The sequence below is a fragment of the Salminus brasiliensis genome, chromosome 12 (assembly GCF_030463535.1).
Source record: "Salminus brasiliensis chromosome 12, fSalBra1.hap2, whole genome shotgun sequence".
Taxonomy (NCBI): domain Eukaryota; kingdom Metazoa; phylum Chordata; class Actinopteri; order Characiformes; family Bryconidae; genus Salminus; species Salminus brasiliensis.
Window position 1 is genome coordinate 27,586,829 of NC_132889.1, and position 23,350 is coordinate 27,610,178.

Here is a 23,350-nt window from a genome sequence, read left to right on the forward strand (position 1 = left end):
ATTATTATAAAATGATATAAATTATTATAATAAATTATTATATAATGATATAGTTTCAGGTTTATTTTTCATTTGCACAACATGTCAGGACATTTATGCATTGAAATGCTTGTGGTGAGGCTCAGGTTGATACTCTACAGGAGGACAAAACTATATACATACTAAACATATTAAAACAAAGTTATATAAATATTATATTAAATAAATACAAAATACACATAAAATATACACAAAATACAGACAGGAGGGATCTGTAGATATAATAATAATTCAATAATAATAATAATAATAATAATAATAATTGTTTAATTATTTTTTATTTAAACTTTTACCAAACTGGTTTTATTGATAATGTCAATAGTTTTGAAATGTCATACTAAGTGCAGCTGGTACCAGTGAGAGTTATGCACCACACCAGTAGATGGCACTATCTCACCCCTGAGTGACACATCTGCAATGCCTGGGTATGCTAACAATCGCCACATGGTGGGGATGTTGATGTAAAACTCCAGCACACACACATTCACACAGGACTGCAGGAGCTCAGCATTCACTCTTTAAGCCACACTCGCGATCGAGAGAGCGAGCGAGAGAGGGATGTGGCTGAGAGGAATGATTAAAGGAGATATGAAAAGCTACACATTGTCCTCTCTCATCTCCTAAGAAAATACCTCTGCAAATGAACGTTTGCACTAGCTCCAGACCAAATGTCATACACAGGGTTCTTATATGGGGTTACGGTTGCAAGACAGCTGCTGCAGAAGCTGCTGACTTGCCTTAAACATCTTTGACTGTATGTATTATACAGCACACCTTCAAACTGTCCTCAGATCAGCATGATAAGGTCATGTCAACATGTTCCCCAAAGCAGCAGCTAAATTTCCCCTTCTTCGCTTGCGGTCAGCAAGTGCACATTACAGAGGTGATTACAGAGCTATTAACTCCCCCATCTGAGTCACATCTGAAAGTTCAAGCCCACTGAGGGTGAGACGCAGCTCAGATCTGCTATAGCTGCCTGAAATGTCAATGGCCACAATTGAAGGCTTTTGTCCAGTTTAATTGATGCTCTCTGACTTCCTTGCATCAATAATGTGCTTTCAGCAGGTGCTGAAAATGTCATCTGAAGCAGGCTAGTGTGGCAAGCTACCAATTCCCCAGAATGCCACAGAATGCCGTCTTGCATTCAGTCATGTAAATTAGAAATAACTTACTATGTAATGCTTGTAAACATCTAAGACCAAGATGAGGCTCAGCTGCAATGTTTTCAGAGACAATAAACAAACCAAACTTCATGTCGTGATCTCATCATTTTGACTGATACTGGCATTGTGTGTGATATGGAAAAATGATGCCATTAGGGCTGCAGCAATTCTTTACAGCCAAATTGGACAATCAAAAACAGGCAAAGTTTTTTCACAAAATTCCAGACCATTATACAGTGCTAATAGCACTGCAATGATCCACGCAACATCACCACATCCTATCAAACTACCACTAACACAGTGTTGCTAGACAGCTGGAGGAGAACAGCTGGAGGAGAACGGCCACACCAATTCTGTTACCTCAGCTAACAGACACCTGTTTTGGCTAGTGATGAAGGAAGAAGGACGGTCGGCCTGAGAGGGCAACCCTTTTTCTACCCACCCATAGAGAGAGGGATTGCACGGACTGCATCTAGAACAATCTTCTGATGAAGACTGTATAGTTAGTCTATTCCTAGTGGAGACAGTCCTAAAAAGATGAGACATTAACTTTTTACTTTTTACCTATTTTTTCAGTTTGTGTTCAGATAGGAAACACAGGCTACAAGATAGGCCTCACGTGTTACATATATGGTATTTATAACAGACTATGGTCTACTAAGCTGCCACTATGGGCCCAAGATTAAATCCTAAGCCATGTCGCTTTGTCATCAGCAGCAGGAGTATTTAAATAAAAAGTTAAAGGTATCAAATGACAGATTATTGAACTGTTTACCACACTGTATCACAGGCTTCATTTCTGCACCAGACTAGAAGTGAAGGCTTTGCTAACCTAGCGGCAATGCCCTTGAAGGAAAGCAATAAGCCTAATTCACTCAGATGGATGAAGTGGGGGAAGCTCTCCAATAATTACGCCAAAAGAACATTGTGCTCAGTCAGAGGAGTCAGGCCCTAATGTGTAAACGTAATAGGCCAGGTTCAGAGAGAGACCAAGTTTAGACATGAACTAAATTATGCAGTTCGTCAAGAGTTCAATTGGTTCATGTTATTAAATGGTCACATCTTGTAAAGGAGGCTGCCGTCTTCAAACAATGCTATACCGAATATGTTGTTAGACAATGACTGATATGATCCATTATAAAACAGCAGCTGCGCATTGAGTGTGATCCACTGCAAAGACAAACAGCAATAATTTGTGCAGTTGCTGTCTTGTTTACTGCCACAGTAGACCTGCTTGCCCTTCTGCCAGACTCAGCCCGTTATTATTGATGTGTTTCATTAAACACTGGATGGTGCAGATCCCATCAATCCTTTAAAGTGGCCAAACATGACACAGACTTCAGCGACTAAATCGCTGCATTTCCTACCAGCCTGATTCACTGACCCAGAACAGCACAATGTGCACAGACTGAAATCATCCACCCAGACTTTGAATGAAAACAGTCATCATCGACATCAGTTATGTGGAGTCGACATAAGTTATGTGGATTAGAAAGGCGCTGTTTTGGGGAGACTGGATTACATAGCTCTCATAAAAAAAATTCTGCTGTTAATTGTGTGTGTCTTGTATTTCAGCACATTTTGAGAGAGATTTAAGATTAGAAGGCTTTAGTAATGCTAAAAAAGTCCCAAAACCATAACAGACCGCAACAAAATGAAGAGGACTATTTACTGTGGGGTGTGACCACACAAAGGGTCGCTATGGTGCAGCAGGCTTTAACAACGTGGGTGCAGACAGCGAGACATTTCGACATTTCTGCGAGTGGTGACGTCACGGTTGCCATGGCGCCTCTGCTTTTGTTTGTCTGATTGGGTTGATTTCAAACGGAGATATGAGAATAGGAAATGAAGGTGTTTGGGAGCGGCACAGCTGCTCCAGATGCAAATTACCCCTTTAGGCTTATCTGGGAATAGCTTCCTGTTCCTAAATCCCACAATTAGATGTTACAAAAGAAAACAGCAGAGGGACGTCTACCTGAGAGAACAGACTAGCCGCAGATCACCTAGAGTCATCGTATGGAATAGATAATGCTAGCACTGATATCTGTGTGCTCAATCATTTCTGTGTGTTTATGTGTTTGCTGTGATTGTTTTCATGTGTAGATGTGTGTACTGAATTGCTGCCTGAAGTTTTTCTGGCCCCCAGGGCTGTGCTGTTCAAAACAGATGGGATGTGGCAGGGTGGAGCATAGCTCCTCCAAAATTAATCCACTCAGACAGGTGTGTGTGTGTGTGTGTGCAAGCATATGTGTGTGTATGCAGGTGTGTACATATTTTGATGGGTGGAGTCTTGCACTTTTTACAGTAATCCTTTCTGACAGTTTTTTTCTGTCTTGTGTGTGTGGTGGTGGTGGTGGGGGGGGGGGGGGGTGGTATGCATACCTAGCTGAGTACTCCTGTATCGCCTGATGCTCCGCACCATCTCTGCCACTTTATGCTGAAAGAAAAGGAGAAGAAAAAAAAACAGATAGGTTCAAGACACTGTATATTCTCATACAATAGCACAGGTCTCGTGCAAGTGGTGTGCATGTTTGTTTTTGTTTTGCATGTGTGAGTGTGTACACAAACTGGTCTTGACACTCACCATCTTCTCAAAATTAACCAGCTCCCCATGGAACGTCTTACAGCTCTCATGAAGGAAGGTCAGATCTGCAAAGAGTAAAGAGGGATTATGGTTAAAGGAATGGTTATGTAATGACATGTCAGCACTTGCTTAGCTGGGCGTCTGCTCCCCTGCAGTGCATCAGCATGGCGCTCACACAGCAGATGAAAAAGAAAGAGAGGGGAACACAGAGAGTGAGAAGGCTGGGCAGGTTTGATGGCTGCAGGGAGACTCAGCAGGCCGCAATGTCTCTTCAGCATGACTACGTTATTCTGCTGCAGAGGTGAAAGGGGTGGGTGGGTGCGGAGAGGGTGGAGGAACAAGCAGACACGAGCCGCTGCGAGCCGCTGCAGGAAGACTCTGAATACAGGTGGTTCATTAGAGATAGACAGAGGGAGAGAAGCAGACAGAAAGGTCATTCAGGTCATGGATGATCTTATGACCCTGGAAGGCTGGAGGTGGTAAACAAGTATTAAAAATGCAACACTGAGTCACAGATAGAAAGATCCCAAATGACCAATATATCTGGAACAACCGCCAATAATTTATTAGCTTTACTTGAGGGTGAATGCTCAGGACACTGAAGAGTCCACTGAGTGGCCTCTTAAGAATCAGGGCTCTATATTAGATGACAGTTTTAATAATGTTACATTAGGATTAACATGAATAAATGTTATAAATTATTTAAATAAATAAATGGTTTTAAATTCCACCAGTGTGAAGTGTTATTTATCCACAATTATTAATTGCCCATTTGTTGGTCTTTACTGACTGTTGCTGCTGCTCTTATTGTCTTTTGGGATTGTTTATTTGTTTGGGTCTGTATGTACCTAGAGAGCTCTAATGTCCTTTTGAACACAGGTTTTTCACTTAAAACTGGACTGTAACTTTGATCCCTATAACCATCTGTAAAACGTATCCTGCTTCTTAGGGGAAGCATAGTACGCTCTTTTAACACCACTAACCGGATACACACTGAGAGTACACTCAGTCCAGTACAGTGAGTATCAGAACACTGTGACAATATTTCTTAAAAAGAAAAATAGGACAATTAGAACAAATGCAATTACCAACACAAAATAATACGAGATTATGTATCCTAATTATATCACAGTGCTAATTATAATCAATTCTAATAATGTTCAATGAAACACATGCTTGAATTTGGCCTTTTTTAAGTGTATAAATCTAGAATCCCATGATCTGAAATGTCAATAAAATAGTTACACACAGACAGGCTACCTCTGTTATGTAATAAAGGATAAGGAAATATCCAAAAGCTGCTCCATCTGTTCTCCCTCACACTCATCCAACTCTGTTTCAGCTTCATTACTAATGGAAGAGTAACCACACCAAAACACTTAAACAACTGGCATGACATAACTCAGACGGAGATTACTTAAAATGAGACAATGTGAGGCAAGCATGTGATCGTTTAGGTATGTCGTTTTTATGCTGCTAAAGTTTGAATGGTACCTATAAGCTTCCATTACTTGTTGGCTAAATTCACCTCACAACTCTAAACCTCTAACTAACAAAGTAAAACACCACAAATATAGATAAGAGACCGTGCAGCACCCAAACATCAACAACCAGGGATATTTACAAAGCAGATCACACAAGAGTCTGCATTTTAAACCAGTGTTATGTCTGAGCCAGACAAAAACACAGTGCTGTAGTCAGCGCTGATCAGCTCTGATTAGAGTTTGATGCCAGAGCTGTACTGACAGCATTCTGGAGAGGAGTCAGGAGGAGCTGAAGGGGAGGTGAAATGAGGCAGAGAAAAAGAGAAAGATAGAAAGAGAGAGAGAGACGGCAAACTAGAACAAAAAAAGCATCATGGGAGAAGAGGCAAAAGAGAAGGAAAAAAGCAGTTTGATTGATGTGAAGATGGCAGTGCAGCTGTGTAAGGGTCAGAGAAAAAGACGGAGCAGAGGAGAAGACCACGTTGAGGAAAAACTCAAGCAGAGGAAATAAGAAGCACCTGGAAATGTGTGTGTTTAAAGGTCGACCATGCATGTAGTAAAGCACACTTTGTATTTCTACCAAATCTGAGTGTGTGCCCAGCAAACACAAGGGTTTGTTTAAAGATTAGGAACACAGCTTTACAGCAAATGAGCATGTGCTCCTTTGTAGTGAACTGCCCAATCATTATTTAGTGAAATATAACCAGTATTCATAGAGACTTATTTTATGCTAAGAAATCTTTTGCTTTCATTTCAGGTGTTATGATAACATTATCAGTGATTAACTGTCACGCTGCAATTCTTCTGAGCAAACTGAGGATATTGTCTGTGCATAGACTGCTTCGCAGGTCCCCTAGTGGTCATTCTGCCAGCAATTTCAAAATCAACGGGTTAATTTTTTTTTACTGTTGTTGTGTGTGCATGTTCATGCTGCACATTAGTGAACAGATGAATGTGTAGAAGCAGAACATTCTATCATGTTTTTGCTATATTAAAAGTTACATTTTTGTTGGATGCGCTGTATTTTTCCCCTGATGAGGACATCAGTTTCTTCAGAATAGTTTGATTGGTTAGCATTTATTAATGTCTTTTTTTAATCACAGAAATTATTGTCGCAATATCGTTATCTGTGACACTGTTATTCATGCTTTTTCATCTACACCCACATATTTTATTTAAAAGAGGCTGCCAAGCAATGAAAGCTAAAGTATTTGCCAATATAATGAGTTCATTTCACTTGATAAATTGACTTAAACGAAGTAAAACCTTTGACATTTGCCTTTCCCAAAGTATTAGATATATTGTCTAGATGATTTCACTTGTTTTTGCAGCATAAACAAAAATAAATAACAAAGTTTGCAATATTTATTTAATTGAAAAGCGACAGGGAGAATGAAATACTAAATTACATAGAAAGATAAGGTGTCCCCAAATTTTGAAAGTGCAGCTTACATGCAAGCATTATATGTAGTAAATGGTATACATGTGGTGTTTATTCCTACCAAACCACAGTGTGTGTGTGTGTGTAGTAGTAGTAGTAGTATTAGTAGTAGTAATCGCTGTGAGGAGAAACGTGCAGAAGAAGAGTGTGTATTAGGCCAGCGGGGAGGGCGTCCGGACTCCTGCCTGCACAGTGAGCGGAGAACAGAAGGGTGTTGATTAGCCTAGTGGGGCCTGTTATGCTGCTTTATAATCAGGCAGCAGCAGGATGGCCGCAGCAGGAGTGAGCTTTACGGGAACACATCTGGACAGCAGCTGCACAGGGATTATTGAGGCAGGACCGCAGAGATTCGGGACTACTGCAAAAGTGTGTGTGCAGGAGTGTGTGTACGTACAACTGATTTAGTGTCTTAGTGAGAATGTAATATGTACTGGATAGATATGTTGGGTGACTGATTTGCACCTTGTGGTCGACGTCTGATGATTGGATATGATGTTTGCGTAGTATATCAAATATTGAATCCTTTATTTTAAAAAATCTATTAAAAAAAATCTAATTTCCTTTATTCAATTAGAAAACTTTGCCCAAATTGACAACTGTATTTTGCAAACTATTAGGAAGCCCAACCTTTTGGACAAAGGGTGGTTTTAACAGCTGAAAGTGCAAATGAGTGCTAACATCACAGCAAGTGAATAAAATGTGTAGAGTAGTAGTGTGACAAATATTGTCACTTTTCTCAAAGAAATCTGGTTAAATTTAAAGATGCCCAAAAATGGAACACTGTATTTACCGTCCGGCACATGGTGTGAAAATTTCAAAGCCTCAAAACATAACAATATGTTATATATCTCACTAGTAAAAGTCTTGACGCTAAACACATTGGCTACTTTTAGAGAACAACGAAGCTAGGCTAAAAAAGGCAAAAAGCTAATGCCAGCCGATCAGTTGAAGCACTGTTGGACAAAGGTTAAACTGGAATAAGCTGCAGGTATCCACACAAAATCTGAAGGAGCAAAGCCAGCAATGTTGTATCTGTGATAGGCTACAAGCTATCACTTCAGCTAGCTAAGTGCACATTGCACCAACACAGAGAAGACAGCAACGCTACCTGGTAAGGCTACAGAATAATTACAAAAAATAATCACAATGTTGTGGTTGCAGTAATAAAATCAAAGCTATGCTATGCTACCCTATGTGGCTACCGTTGTGATTATGTAAACAAGCCAAACAAAGTTCATTGTTTTTTTCACAAGCTCACCATTACCGGAAAAACATAGCACTTTAAAATGAGGCAAAATAACAGGGTTGTACATAAGCTGTCTGAGCATTTTTTTTACCTTAAGTCACAAATTAATTTTATACCAAGTAATTGAAAATACTCAATAAGAGCATGATACAGCAGCAGTATGTCTATATGTTAGGTCCATAATAACCTTTTACAAAGCTTGATGCCTACAATCATGTCAGGCAGTGTATCTATACTCTTTTTTTTTTTTTGAAGACTCACCTTTGAGAAGCAGTGGAGTGAACGGGATGAGCGGGGCCCTCAGACTGGCCAGCAGGTCCCTGTATGACTTGTGATTCCTGGAGGGGTCCTGAATCACAAACACAAGGTTGAGAACAAGGTCATTCGGAGGCGATTGTGTGCGAACTCTATGATGATGAAGGGTCTATGACTCAGAAAACTCACCGCAATGCTCTCAAACTGCTGGAACTGCTTCCGGAACTTTCCTGGCAGGCCCTGTCAAAACACCACACAGAATGTCCACGGACACCTTTCTCAGTTAACATGGACAAAAGAAAAGTGCATGTAATGTGAGCGGTGGCTGCAGAGATGAAGAAATCTATCGGTTGGCATTGAAACGAAAAGGTGGGCTTGGGAAGTGTTTCCCTTTGAAAGGTGCTGCTTAGTCGGTTCCGTTGCCATGACAACAGCTAATAGGCCTCTGCCAGGAATAACACTCAGCTCTTACCAAATGAAAAGAGGCAAAACAGTGTCTGTGTGTGTGGGGGGGGGGGCATGTGTGTGTGCGTGCATGTGTGTCTATTCGAGCAAAAGAGTGAGGAAAAAAGAAGGACAAAATGAGTGAGAGTGCGAGAGAGAGACAGCTGGTGTGTGAGAGTGAAAGAGAGAGTGAGAGAACCAGAGAGAAATTAGGGAAAAACAGACATAGAGAGAGAGAGAGAGAGAGAGAGAGAGAGAGAGAGAGAGAGAGAGAGAGAGAGACTGAGAGAGAGAGAGAGAGAGAGAGAGAGAGAGAGAGAGAGAGAAAGACAGAGAGAGAGAGAGAGAGAGAGAGAGAGAGAGAGAGAGAGAGAGACTGAAAGCTGACCTCCCAAGTAAGGCGCAGACGGCTAACTGCAGGGTTGTCCAGCCCCAAAACGACAGCAAGGAAAGACAGCAGGTCCTGCTGCTGCTTACACCTACAACACAGCAAACACAGCATGTAGTTTAAATGCCTGATACATAATAATAACTTACACTCATGATTCCTCTGGATTAGTCACTAAAAAAGCTGCTCCTATGCCCAACACAGACATTCTGAATGTACTAAACACACCCTCAAATGTACAAAAGCATGAGTCGTACGCTATTACACACGTACGCTATTACACACACATACACACACACACAGATGTACTCACAGAGCTGCTATCTTGATGAACTTGCGCAGCAGCTGCACCCTCTTTGGCAGCGACTGGCACTGCAGGATCTCTGTGGCAACCCAGTGCTGCACCTCACTGCATCGCTGTAGTACCAGCTCCAGGTTGAGGGGGCGCCAGCGAGCCTGCTCCCCATGGAACACGTAACACACAAACTCCACCTGTTCAAACACACATACACACAAACAACAGCCAAACACAAAATGATACAGTCAGTACAGGCAGTGACCTTGGATGCTCTTTCTACATTTGCAGCAAGGGGGATAAACAAAGAAAATCAAGCAAATGACACTGACTACTTCAAAACAACAGAAAGCAGAAAACATACAGTAGGTAACAAGCAAGTAATACTCTAAGAACTACTTAATAGTCAACGTCTGACGTGGTCCTTCTAAACGAGAGGGTGATGTTTTCAAAAAGGAAAAAGTAGTGGGGGAGGGGGTTTAGGCATATTAATTTGGAAACATGGAAAATAAAAGCACTAGCTGGTGCTTTCACTGGTTGGAAAGTGTTTTTTTCTGACCTCATGCACACAGCTGAACAGCTCCCAGTCGAACACCACCAACTGGTTGGACACTTCTTCTGCACTCATGTCGTGGAGTTTGCTGTCCCCCGGTGACCAGTGGATCTCCTCAGGGAGGGGCATCTGACGGACACATGCAAGAAATGAGAACCCTGGGGCTTAGGTCTTGTTTTGCAGACCAAGCCAAACTGCGTGGTCTGACCTGTGCTTATCTGATTCTTATCAGTCCAGCAATTACTCACTATATCACTCACTGTCTGCCTCCTCAAATGATGAACAATTGGAAGTGAACGTGTTAAGACAGAAAATCACAACACATTCCAAGCATTCAGTCAAACAATAACAGATGTGCAATGTAAGTCCCAACTACACCCAAGGCTACCTCAAACATTTTACTACTGATAAGGTCCTCAACCAACGCCTCTATCAGTATTGTACACTACATTATGTACACTACAGGCATGTACACCACACTATGTATGCTGCAGGCATTCACACTACATACACTACAAACATGTACAATACACTATGTACACTATAGACATGTACACTACACTATGTACACTACACTACATACACTACAGACATGTACACTACACTATGTACACTACACTACATACACTACAGGCATGTACACCACACTATGTACACTGCAGATACATACACTACACTATGTACACTGCAGATACATACACTACACTATGTACACTACACTACATACACTACAGACATGTACACTACACTATGTACACTACACTACATACACTACAGGCATGTACACCACACTATGTACACTGCAGATACATACACTACACTATGTACACTGCAGATACATACACTACACTATGTACACTGCAGGCATGCACACCACACTATGTACACTACAAATATATACACCACACTATGTACACTGCAGATACATACACTACACTATGTACACTGCAGATACATACACTACACTACATACACTACAGGCATGTACACCACACTATGTACACTACAAATATATACACCACACTATGTACACTGCAGGCATGTACACTAAAGTACAGTGCACCGAAACAGAAATTCCTGTCTTATACCGAAATGAATGAATCAATAAATCATTGATTCAATCAATACATGTTGGCATATAGAACTAAAACCTAATGCTTCTGTACAATTAATTAAATAAAAAAGTTGTGCTCTGTAAGATTCTAATAACAATATTCGAATAACATGTTGTCGTAACATTACCTGACGACTGGCTGTCCCAATGCAGTTTCCCTTCCAAAAAGCTAGGCTGAGTGTGCTCTCAATCCACTGTTTTTATGCCACTGTTTCCATTTGCATCCAGAATTTTTAAAGTGAAGTTTCACGTTTATTTCTACAATGTCAGTGCTGCCCATAGCACACATATGATTTGGCTGAACTACTGCTGTAAGTGAATTGCTGTGGAGGTGGCACCACCCCCATATCCCCCCCCTCACTCATCATTCCCCTTGCCCACAGCTCTTCTCACCAGGGTCTCCAGCTCGGAGGGCTCGCAGGCAAACAGGTGGGTGTTGACGCCCAGGGTGGTGAAGACAGCCTCATCGCTGGGACGGAACACGGCCTTCTCTGTGCAAAAAACACACACAATCACAGATTGCAGCAGGATGGTAATGTGGCATACACAAGCTTAGCCCACGCTGATAAGCGTACCTAAACATCAACACATCCCACCTACATTCTACTGCCTGCAAGGCCAAGCTAGTGTCACCAGCTACGTGCTAAATATCTGCACAACATTGGGATTCCAAAACACTACTCTTGAATTCAAAATGAACAGGCATTGGCTTGTATTAAATTAACTACTTAAACTGCAGACTTATTCATCAGCAATTATTATATGATGATGATTCGGCAACTACTATGAAGTTAATTTCTAAGTTATGAGAATGAGCTCACATACAGGCTAATGCCATTTAACCTTTACACCCATGGTCATGAATTCAGCTATTAATCTGATATTAAGATATCGTGTCTTACTGTTTGTATGAACTGTATTACCTCCGGAAGAAGTCACTGCCACCAGTATAAGGTTAGCGGGCTGTGTGGGCTGATCCTCGCTGTACTGCAGCTTCTCCCGCACCAGAGCTAAAATCTCGCCCACGCGGCACGACAAGCGGCTACGGATGGTCACATACGAGTGGTCCGGCGTGTACACCCTGCAGAAGACTACAGAGGGATGCAACTATAATAAGTCTCAGAAGTCCAAGTTATCACCATAGCAAAAGCATTCTGTCATTGAAACAAACTGCGAAATTCTGTTAAAAGTGTGGATTATATTCTTTCAATTAACAGCACTCTTAAGGGTTAACATCTTCATTACATTAATGCAGACTTGCAACGTGTCCACAGAGCAGGAACTGCATATGATTTGGAAGTGGTCTAATACATATGCATGTATGTCTTTCATTTGCATTTGTTTCTTCCACAGACTTACAGGTCGAGAAGAGTTCAAAAGAAACTCATTTCTGATCGATCCATCGGCTTGCTGTCTGTTCCCCTGGTCATGGGGCTACTCTAAAAATACACCACGTCAGGCCAGTGAGGGCAGTGAGGTCATCAGCTATTTCCTCTTTTGGATTACCTATTGATTACAGTTCAGGAAACTACATGACCTGAGTCATTGCTACCGATAACTCTAGATTGATTTAGGAGGTTTGGAACAATAACAAAATGTGTCAGACCCTGCAGGCAGACCCCATGACCTCACTGCAGCCGTTGATCTGTCAAGACATGGTTGGTTCAAAATGTGCTTCTTTTTTTTGCTGTGCACTTTTTTTGCTATCATAAAATTAGGACACCAGATGAAAAGCTTTCTTTTCATACATGAAAACCTTGTATATCCATTTTTCACTTTTTGACGTAATCTGAATCAGTATGTGTATAATGTGAAACACAATTGTGTCAGAATTTCTTGATTATAGGACCATCTTTTTAAGTTTTTTTCCTTCTCCTGGAAAATGATAAAAATTTTAAATAATTTTTTAAATAAATGAGGCGCATTAACTTTTTGCTCACAAGAAAATTGCATTTCTATTGATTACATTTTACAAATGATTTTGTAAAGACATTTCTTGAGTTTTATTTTTTTATCAAGCCACTCAAAACTTGATTCCATCACCTTTATTCAGGTATTTCTTTATAATTCAGTCACACATTTCTGAACTGATTAGTATGCATTTGAAAAGTTGCCCACTAGGCAGTGAACTCACTCTCGTCTGAGCCACGGAACGCCTCTCGGGGCTGCAGGCAGGCGTCAATGCGTCTGAAGTGGCGAAAGAGCGGACGCACCTGCTTCTTTCGACTTTCCTTGTCCTCCTCTGCCCTGGAGACAGAGAGAAAAAGCAGGTCAGTTAGGGATGAGTTGGCCCAATATAAGGGAACACAACTAGGTTTACAAAGCAGGGTCATGAACTAGATGCTGTGCGCAGTAAAATACAATCTGGATATGGCAGGTTTGTGAAAAACTGCATGAGAAACAACAGAAAACAACATGCAAACATCTCTTGATCACCTACTTTCATTTGTTCATTACCAGTTAAACAATCTGAGCTTTGTCAGATCCCCAAGTCAGGTTTAAGTGTATTCTTCTCACACAGTGATCAGTACAAAATCAGTTGGGCAGAATAAAACTTGCAGTTTCATGCTGTTTTCAATTCAATTCACACCTTTTTCTTATTTTCAACATGCTGATTTATGCTCGGGTGAAATGACAGCAGTAGCATCTGTGTCTGAGCTCAAATAAAAAAATAAAGGCTTTTGTGGTTTCATTAAATGGTGGAAGGGATTTAACGACTCAGTCAAAGCAAAATCGCATAAGGAAAGCATCAATTGCCGGATGCAGCGCTTTTCCCAATTAGCCACTTCACAGAGCCGTGGCTTTGCACTCCATAATGGGGTACAATATGTGCCATTTTGAATTTATAGCTTGCTACTGTTTTGTATTGAAAGGACCCATGGACATTTGAGGGACTGTTCTCTTTGTAATTTCCTTTGGAACCATTCTCAGTATGGCCTGAGGGGAGCCCATAAAGCTGGATTCAGAGGTTAACAAGCTAAATTTGGTTTTCAGCCTTTCATACTTTCATTCATCCTATGGTTTGTGCTCCTGGTTTAATAATGCATCGTCTACAGCTAACATTTACCTAGAAGATCAAAACACGTGCTATGTTTAGATCCACTCACGGGTTATGAAGGATCTCAGTCCAGCGCTGGAGCTTCAGGACATCCTCCACCAGCTCAGGGAAGCGGCTGAGCTCTTGCACAGCGCACAGATACAGATCCTGTATTAGGAATAAGTGGGATCAGGAAAACAAATTACAGTAAATATATACTTATATGTGTGTAGACCTGAGCATCAGTGAGCCAATGAGAATTTTAAAGGGATAGTTTTGGCCACAAATTACAATTATACAAGGCCCCAATTACCCCAAATCTAATCAATTAGCCAAGTCCAATGTTTGCTTCCACTGTGCCGATCTGCACCAAGAGCCCTTCGAGCTTCAAGTACGTCTCGGCTTGACCTGCCACCCCTTAAGATCCACGGAAGACAAGTGTCCAGGCTTTTTTCTGTCCTGGAACCAAAGTGGTGGAACAAACTTCCCCTGGGTGTCCAAACAGCAGAGTCGCTCTTCAAATGCAGACTGAAGACCCACCTCTTCTGAGAGAACTTGGGCGAAGAGAAGAGTATGGTCTTCTCATTAACTTATGTTTAATAGTGTTTAAGCTTAGAGGTATCTTTGAATTTATTTTTCAAATTTTTAGTTTATTCAAACTAGTTAAGGTTATTCTTGAGTAAATAGCAAAGCAATAGCAACTGCTTAATGCCGTATGTAGTTTTGGAGCTACAAGGATAATGTAGCTAGCACACAATGCAGGCTTGTACCACCAGTATTTATGCTTTAATAATTACAATTATTTTAAAACTCACTGAGTTACATAATCTCAAATTATTATTATCTATTAAAATAGACCAAATAACGATGTCAGAAAAGACTTGATCGGGTGTGTATAACCTGGACAGAATAAAATCCAATCTGTATGTTTGCCAGAGGAGAGGTGGACTTGGAAATTCTGGCCAAAACAATGATTACCCAAGATAGCTACTGCTTAGTCAGTTCTGTTACCATGACAACCCTGATAGACTCCTGCCAGGATCAACACTTGAAATCTCCAGAGTGCTTTTCTGTTGGATGTGTGTGTGTGTGTGTGTGTGTGTGTGTGTGTGTGTGTGTGGTACCTTAGGGAAGCTGTTGGACCTGTCCCCCTCCTCCTGGAGCAGCTCTCTGTATGTGTCCAGGTAGCGGAAGGCCACACTCAGCACGGCCTGCTTCCTCTCCACTCCGTCCCAGCTGGGCCAGCCCTCGCCCTGCCTGCCCTCCGTTCCAAACCTGAGCGCATCCGTCAAGGAACACAACACTCACAACACAAGTAGACTACATCCTGTGCTGTTTTGTGCTGCATGTGAGCATTAGTGATAAAACCTCACAGGACCTTATGGCATATACACATCCTACTTTATGATACATATCACGATACAGGGACTACGACATAAGCAAGGCGCTATATATATTGTGATTGTTTAGGGTGGCACAATATATTGTTTCAGCTTCTTCATTGCAATGTGTGCATGTGCAGGATGTGCATTCTCATGTAAGGCAAAGAAAGTTGTACACATCATGCTACAACATGGAAAATTCACACTGTTCTCATTTTCATGACGGTAGATTTTATCTGCCTAATATCATTAGTTTGAGCCAAATATGGAGAAATCTGGTAAAAATTCCTATCTATCTATTGCATAACAAGAAAATATCACAGCAGGTTTTTTTTTCATTATCAAGGAGCCCTACTTTTTCATGAAATTTTAGGAAAACTCATGTTATTAAAAAGTACCATCATATGCATAAGATCTTCATGGAATCAGAACAGTGGGATCTGAAGTCAACACAGTTATCTAGCACAACTTTATGAACAAAAACTATTTATAAAGCCCCATTCTGTATTTCTGAGAATTGATACAGTATTGCAAAACATAATATTGCAATACTCAAGTGTATCTATTTTCTTACACCCCCAAGACCCCAACACTAAAATATCTCTATGACCAAAGTGGGTCTTCGATGGCATCGCTCAGTAATGTAGTAATGCTTGACTTTTTAAGCATTATTAGCTAGTTAGTCAGATCAGGCATCTGAGACCAGTATGTAAGCACCAGATCAGAGGATATCATGGACATAAAAATAGATGTAAGAATAGACATGTGCCTACAGGTATCTTAAACTCATGTGTTTGGCAACAAAAGCACACACACACACACATGTGCACAGACACTCAGACAAACAGGATCCAGCTGGCTTCTGATCACCTAACGCAGACGCAAGGATGGAAAAACACAAACCGTAGCATGTGGCCAGTCAGCCAGCATAATTACACCCTCTAAGAAGTGGTGTAGGAACACACCCAGCACGTCTATACACGCACACACACACACAAATACACACACAAAGTTCGTCCCTCCTCTGATGTAGTTTGTTATTAACTGGGCTTTGCTTTGGAATTGTGCAAGGTCTCATTGCCCAACAGAAATGTTATAAACAGCCACGTGTGTTGCTTATACCTTATATCTAGTGAAGGCTTTCTACTAGATTTTAAAGCACTGCTGTGAGGGACAGGATGTTGGATGATCACCATCCCACCTCTTCCCCAAATCCCTAACCTATCTTTAAAGTATTGGATAGAGCACCATCATTCCAGAGAACACAGTTCCACTGCTCCACAGCTGAATGCTGGGGGGCTTTATACCCATCTAGATCAAGTCTGGCATTGGGACACCAGGTTAATGTTTATCTGCTCCAGAGAGTCCTATTCTATTGGCAATACTTCTCTACAGGGACTAGACAAGCAGTGTGTGTGCATTAGCACATCTGTGGCAGCAATGGGTGCAACTTAAAGCAGCTGAATGCATTCACTATACATTACCAGGGTCCCTGGAGACAAAGACAAAATCTTTGATGACAAAATACAGAAGACGGATGAACGTCCTAGCTAATGCATTTCACACTGACCCGTAGATATACACATGTACTGACCACATGTCTTCAGTATTCATGCAACAGGAAGCCTAAATTCAGGCCAGGCTGGAGTGTATTCGCCCTGCTACTCTCCAGCCCTGCTCTTTAGATCTATTTAAAGAGTCCCTCCCCGACACCCTGTCCAGATTTAAAAGCACTATTCCTGTTCAAAATGGCCAGGCAGCACACATGCATCAGCTGCCTTTGATGACATTCCACATGTAGTAAGTCTATATTTATGGCCACTGCCACTTCTGCGCTAGGATCCAAACACGAGCCGGAGTCGGCAGGCAGTTGCTACTGGGCTGTGCTAGCGCTGGAGCTAGCCTCAGCGACTGCCAGCCCCAGGCCTACACAACGGTCTGCAGCAAGCCAGCTCTCTGTTACAGTGCACTGAGCCTAAGGGCTTTGATCTCTCAGTCACTCACAGTAGAAGAGAAAGAGTGTGTGTGTGTGTGTGTGTGCTGAGCTGACAGAGTCATCAGTGCAAAGTAAAAGAGAGGGGTTCTGTGTTTTTTTTTCTTATATTTAATCCAATCAGAGGTGGCTGGAGGAAAGTGGGCCGAGGGGGTTTCCCTTTTGTCTTGGTCCACAGCAGGAAGCAGACGTGTTCTCACAACAAAAAGATCTGATTAGTGCTGGATTAGGGCCAGCAGCCACGGACCTGGAGAGAGGCGTGGACGAGGTGAGATAAGGGGGAAGAGAAAAGGAGAGTGCCACAGCGAGAGAAAGAGAGAGAGACCCAGAGACCCCACTGAAAAAGTAATTCACTGCATTTCCTTGATTCAACTGAGTACATGATTTCCACATGAATAGAATATATGCCACCAATGCAATTTCATCTTGCAGTTGACTTACTTTTGGCAATAACTGTCAAACTAATTCTCAATGCGTGGCTTTATAATAAAGGCAATGAAGGCACTGGGGGAAGCTCACTTATTAGGGGTGTAAATTCAGTGCATCAGGATTTGATTTGATTCATTTGGTATGTTTAAGCTGCTTAAAAAACACCCTGAATTAAAGAAATGTGATTCGATGTACAATTTACACACTGGTGTAAATAATGTAGACAATCAAAACAATGCACAAATCTTTCTAATCACATTTTCATGATTGAAAGTAGCCCAGGAACCATACTTTGGCTAAATGTTGGACTGAATTCCAGTCCACTGGAACGTTCCGAACTGGACGCAGCAGCTGAATCGTCACCTTTAGATAGATATTCTTACACCTCTATTTCTGAAGTCATGTTTATAGCACTAACATAACCCCTCCCTTGCACACGCACACACACACACACTGAGGGCCCTGTGAAAAGACGGGGCGCAGACACGCCACATTAGGAGCAGCGAGGCATGCAGGCCTCCCCAGGCACGGCTTTGTGCTCCGAGAGCAGACGAGCCCCCAGACACACACACACACTGTAGCTTACACAGAGGCTTCACTGCCGAGACTCCTCACACTGAGAATGTAGGTCATGCAGAGAGAGTGGGGGCACTGGGTACATTACCGAGGGGTGTCCTCTCTTCACACACACACACACACACAAACAATCCCCAAAAAGTTAACCTTCCTAGGTTCCCTACGGCGCATTGAAACCTCATCTTCCACTTTTAATTAGGTTTCACTCGAAGCTCTTTGAAACAAGTGGAGAAAGTGGACAAAAGTGCGGATTCTGGACTTTTAGTCCATACTACTTTTCTATTTGTAAGAAATGTAGGAGTCATTTAGCTTGAATGAGAATCTGATGAAGAGTTATTTTATGAGTCTGTTCTTCATATTTATGCAAAATTGAAAAATTCAACACATAGAAAATTGGCGGAAGTATAGATTCAATGCTAGAGTGTCAACACAGACTGTAAATCAGTGTAAATGTTATCCGTTCTGTAATTATGTAATTAATAGTATTTAATTATGTAATTACATCTTACTATACAAATGACAGTAACAACATGATGTCTAAGGGTTAATCCCACCAAACAATGGAGCTCTGTCATCAGAATTTAGAGAACTGTGACATATACCCAGCCTCTGCGCTTGCACAAAGAAGTGATATTTAAAACGCAGCTTGCCAGAGGTAGGCAAACACTTGTGGAAGAGCGTACACACACTAAGAGCACAAAGCAAAAAGCGGCCCTGCTATTGGAATGGGTGTTGGCTCCACGTTTGGCTGTAAAGCCTGTGTTTTTCTAGCCAGTGTTTTGAAGATTCTCAACTGCTGCTTTGGATGTTCTTCTTCAAAATGTTTATACAATCCAGAGCCAAAGTCTTTTTTATATCATGAAACTCGCTGCTAAAACTGAAACTGTTGGGCAACAAGAGAGTTATTACAAAGATAATCCAACTCCACACAGTGAAACACAAACAAATGAAACCTGTTGCTGCTAGCCCATCGCAGAAACGCCCCTCATCTGATGTATTAAGTGGGTTTCTCTAAAACGGCTGATAAAACAAATACAGCAGGTATTTTCTGTGGATTTTTCCGTGGTTGCAAAGACCTGGTTGCTAAGTGCGCCAGAAACATGGTTGATGCTTGGCATTGCGTGAAGGATACTGCTGAAGTAGAACCTGCTGAAACTTGTCAGATGCCAGGAAGATAGGGTGTGTCAACATGAAGTCATCCAGCAGTATTTCTGCAGAAGGAAAAAGAGAGAGGAAAGAGAATTAGTAATCTCAAAAGATGCAAACATGCCATTGCAATATACAGGAGCTGTAAGCCTACAGACCCAACAGCCTCCATTAATCATCTTACACACACTGGACTTGCTGGACCAGCCATGAGCCCAAACATTTCCCTGTGGATATAGTTTGAAGCTATGAAATTAAAGTGTTTCTTCACTTTGTTTAGTTTCTTTCCCATTGCTTAAAGTATACACACAGGCAAATCAAAACATTATGACCACCCTGGTGGAAACCACCTTTGGCTAGGATGACAGTAGCATGCTCCTATATGGTTAGTGGAGCTGATTTAATGGACAGTGAGTATAGAAACAAGACAAGACAACCATATTCACCATTTGTGATGGACACAGATGGAATTTGGTCTACACCTTTAACCCATTCATGCAGCAAACGCACAAATACACACTAGTGAGCAAACACAGACAGTGACATTTAGAACACGTGCCAGAAGTGGTGGGTGCTCAGGGAGCACAGAGGGTTAAGGGCCTTGCTCATAGGCTCAACAGTGTCAGCTTGCCACGCCCATGTATCGAACCCAAAACCCTGTCATCAATAGCCCGGTGCTCTAAACGCTGAGCCACCACTACCCCGAGGAGGCATCAATGGTATCACTGGAGGCAACAAAAAGGAGGTGGTACTAATGTTCTGGCTGATCGGTGTATATACCCAGCAGCTGCTATTACTGGTCCCTTTCGAAACAAAAGAGACAAACTATTGGCTTTGAGCCGTTGCACATTTCGAGTTATTCAAAGAACATTTTCACTGTCTCTGAATGTTCATGATTATGCAAATGTATCTGTGTTTGATTGATCTGTAGCATATTCATTCATCATTAATAATAAGGAATATGAGTCTGCTACTTATAAAGGACCAAAAACAGAGCCTCAAAATGAACACATCAGCTCCGGAGAAAAAGTAGGTCAGGAGAGTATACCCCTTCACAGAATATGCAAAAAAACACAAAGTGCTCATGAAAATGACTAGGAGCTCCAGTCTATTACCCAGAGAGCAGCGCTCCATTAGACAGTCAACAGTCAGTAAAGGAGAAAACGTCCAGTCCCGGTGACCTCAAATCAGACCCAACGATGCCAGGCCCTCATTAAAATCACCAGTTTACAATCAGCTACCGAACGCCCTCTGCTAATTAAGTAACTTCTCAATAACGCCAGCCCAGTAATCAGACATGTAATACCTTGCTGATATTAAAGAGGACTTCTCGTCCTGTACTTCAAGATATCACTTGTCTTGACTACTACTGTTTGCTTTAGGTTCCTGTAATTTAGCTTCTGTTTCTGTCTGGCTCAGTTTGACATTGCGTAACGAGCATAATGCCACATCACTGCTTAATGGCAAAAATAGCCTGCTTCTTGTCAGAATGGCAGCGTTAAATCTGAACCCAGATCAGCCCTCGCTGTAGGTGTGGCACATTGAAGGGCAGAAGTGCGTGAGACGTTCCTGACTGGTCCAGGCTTGCCTCGTTTCTCACCTCCTGAATTGTCTGAAAGTTCCTTTGACGTCAAAAGGCTTCAGCAGCGCAGGTGAGCGGACACCAGTGAGCGGGTAAACGTAGGAATAAAAGAGACAAAAGGATTAAGAGCTCCGTGACAGGGGGCTAAACGCATGGATTCCAAAGGCTGGGCAGGGAGCCTTTGGAATCCATATAAATTCTACCTTTTCTCAATTTACAATGGATGCAGAAACCTTTAACACTGAAACTCAGCTCAGCTCAAAGTGAACGAGTCTTATTTAGCAGATTCTTATTTTGTGCCTGTCTGCATACCTGTATTTTCAAGCATACTGTGTGTGTGTGTGTGTGTGTGTGTGTGTGTGTGTGTGCTATAGTGGGCGTGTTAGCTGGGGCCCTGTCCACATCTTCGCAGCTGCAAATTTCCCACGGTTGCCAAGGCAACGTTGCCTTAAGTGGCTGCTGGGTGACAGAGAAAGAGAGAGAGGGCCGAGAGAGAGTGAGAGTGTGTGTGTGAGAGAAGAGGAAAGAGCGAGAGAGAGAGAGAGAGGAGAAATAAATAGAGATATAGACAGAGAGAGTGGGAGAATAGGAGATAAAGAGGGTGGAGAGGAACAGAGATACAGAGTGAAAGAGAGTGAAGAGGGAAAGAGAATGAGACAGAGAGAGAGAGAGAGAGAGTGAGTGAAGAAGCAGGAAAAAGTGAGAAGGGAGAGAAAGTAGTGAGCAAAGGAGAGAGAGACAGAGAAAAGAGGTAGAGAGACATAGAGATAAGATGGAGAGAGATGGATATATAGTGAGAGTGGAAGAGAAAAGAGAGAGAGAGCGAGAGAGAGAGCGAGAGAGAGAGAGAGAGAGAAATAGAGAGAGATGCAGAGCAAATCGAAGTGGTACACAATGGGATGCTAAAGGCAGGAGAAAATAGGAACAGAGTGAGTGTGAATGACAGGAACAGAGTGAGTGAGGAGGAGCGAATGAGGTTAATTACCACCTCTGATAGTCTCTTGTCCCTTAGAGTTGCACTCATATGCAAAACCACACACTCCCTGTAGTCCTAATTTAGACCCATCACTTACTATATCCACTTCTCGTGTAACAGTCAACTACACTAATCATGACAATACACACAAGACACAAGCTGTGGCTGTGCAATACACACTGCAGCACATCTGCATATGTGTGTGTCATTCTACCCTCTTCTAAGCCCAACAATCTACATGGATTTACAGAGGGTTCAAGCCCTTCTCCACCACAACATGTATACAACAAGTACAAAAGCACTATGCTAAAGACAGTCGTGCATGTCCCTGATGAAGGAACTGCTAAAACAAACCAGACGATGTGAGAAAGGTTAGCAAACAAGTAGTCTCCAAGAAACGAAACCTTTCTCTCTGGCTACGTCTGTGAAAAGCATTTTTACAGCCCCCACACTCTCCATCCCTGCCTTTCATCCATCTCTCTCCTTCTGCCCACCAGTTCACATTAAGATGGAGCACTTTGAGTGCAGCAAATCTCTCACTCAGTTTGGCATAAAGCACATCTCTTTAGGTTGCAGAAATGAGAGAAAAGCGCCAATCCAGCCCTCACTGTTCACTTCACACACTCACACTGACACTCAAACTCCAGCAGCACCAGCACCACCATGTAAACCATAACCTTACCCGCCCCTAGCACCTCGCGTATCAAGTAGAGGCACTTAAAACCTAAACCCAACCTTAACTAACCATTACCTGAGAGTTTGAAACCTGATCCAATCAACACCAACTGATGCTGGTCAACCTGAAACCGGACCCAAACCTGCTTCTCCAAACACGGCATTAGCCTAATAGAGAGAGTGTGTGTGAGAGAGAGAGAATTAGAGAGAGAGAAAGAGAGAGAGAGAGACAGGACACCACCACCAAGAGGCAAAAAAGAGCTTTGGAATGGACCTAGAATGTGGCCTTGGTGCACCTCAAACCATAACCTACTACATAACAGTCTGCTTCTTCACAGCCTCGGGGCTAGGAATGAGAGAAGTGTTGTTGTGTGTGTGGGTGGCAAAGTGGGGTGTGAATGGGTGTGGGCATTATCAGATTCTCATACCAGATTTCAGAGAGTTCACCAGTTTAGGAGGAGGAGACGAGGACCTCCCCACTCACGTTTTAGGAGAAGTGAAGATTGGAATCGTCTGGATGACCGAAATGAGAGATTTCAGCGAGAGAT

At 42.1% G+C, this 23,350-nt stretch overlaps 1 protein-coding gene across 2 annotated transcripts in view; it reads right to left on the reverse strand.

Moving 5' to 3' along the window:
* The window catches only part of rapgefl1 (Rap guanine nucleotide exchange factor (GEF)-like 1), a 39,092-nt gene that overhangs the window by 2,079 nt on the left and 13,663 nt on the right, over positions 1-23,350 (reverse strand). For both annotated transcript variants that reach the window (XM_072693788.1, XM_072693789.1), the window contains 13 exons: positions 19,556-19,634; positions 15,168-15,318; positions 14,114-14,211; positions 13,141-13,253; positions 11,930-12,097; positions 11,400-11,497; positions 9,899-10,021; positions 9,358-9,536; positions 9,045-9,135; positions 8,402-8,452; positions 8,219-8,306; positions 3,787-3,851; positions 3,585-3,639 (listed from right to left, as the gene is read on the reverse strand). In XM_072693788.1, the coding sequence (XP_072549889.1) occupies positions 3,585-3,639; positions 3,787-3,851; positions 8,219-8,306; positions 8,402-8,452; positions 9,045-9,135; positions 9,358-9,536; positions 9,899-10,021; positions 11,400-11,497; positions 11,930-12,097; positions 13,141-13,253; positions 14,114-14,211; positions 15,168-15,318; positions 19,556-19,634 (1,359 nt within the window). The remainder of the gene's footprint in view (positions 1-3,584; positions 3,640-3,786; positions 3,852-8,218; positions 8,307-8,401; positions 8,453-9,044; positions 9,136-9,357; positions 9,537-9,898; positions 10,022-11,399; positions 11,498-11,929; positions 12,098-13,140; positions 13,254-14,113; positions 14,212-15,167; positions 15,319-19,555; positions 19,635-23,350) is intronic.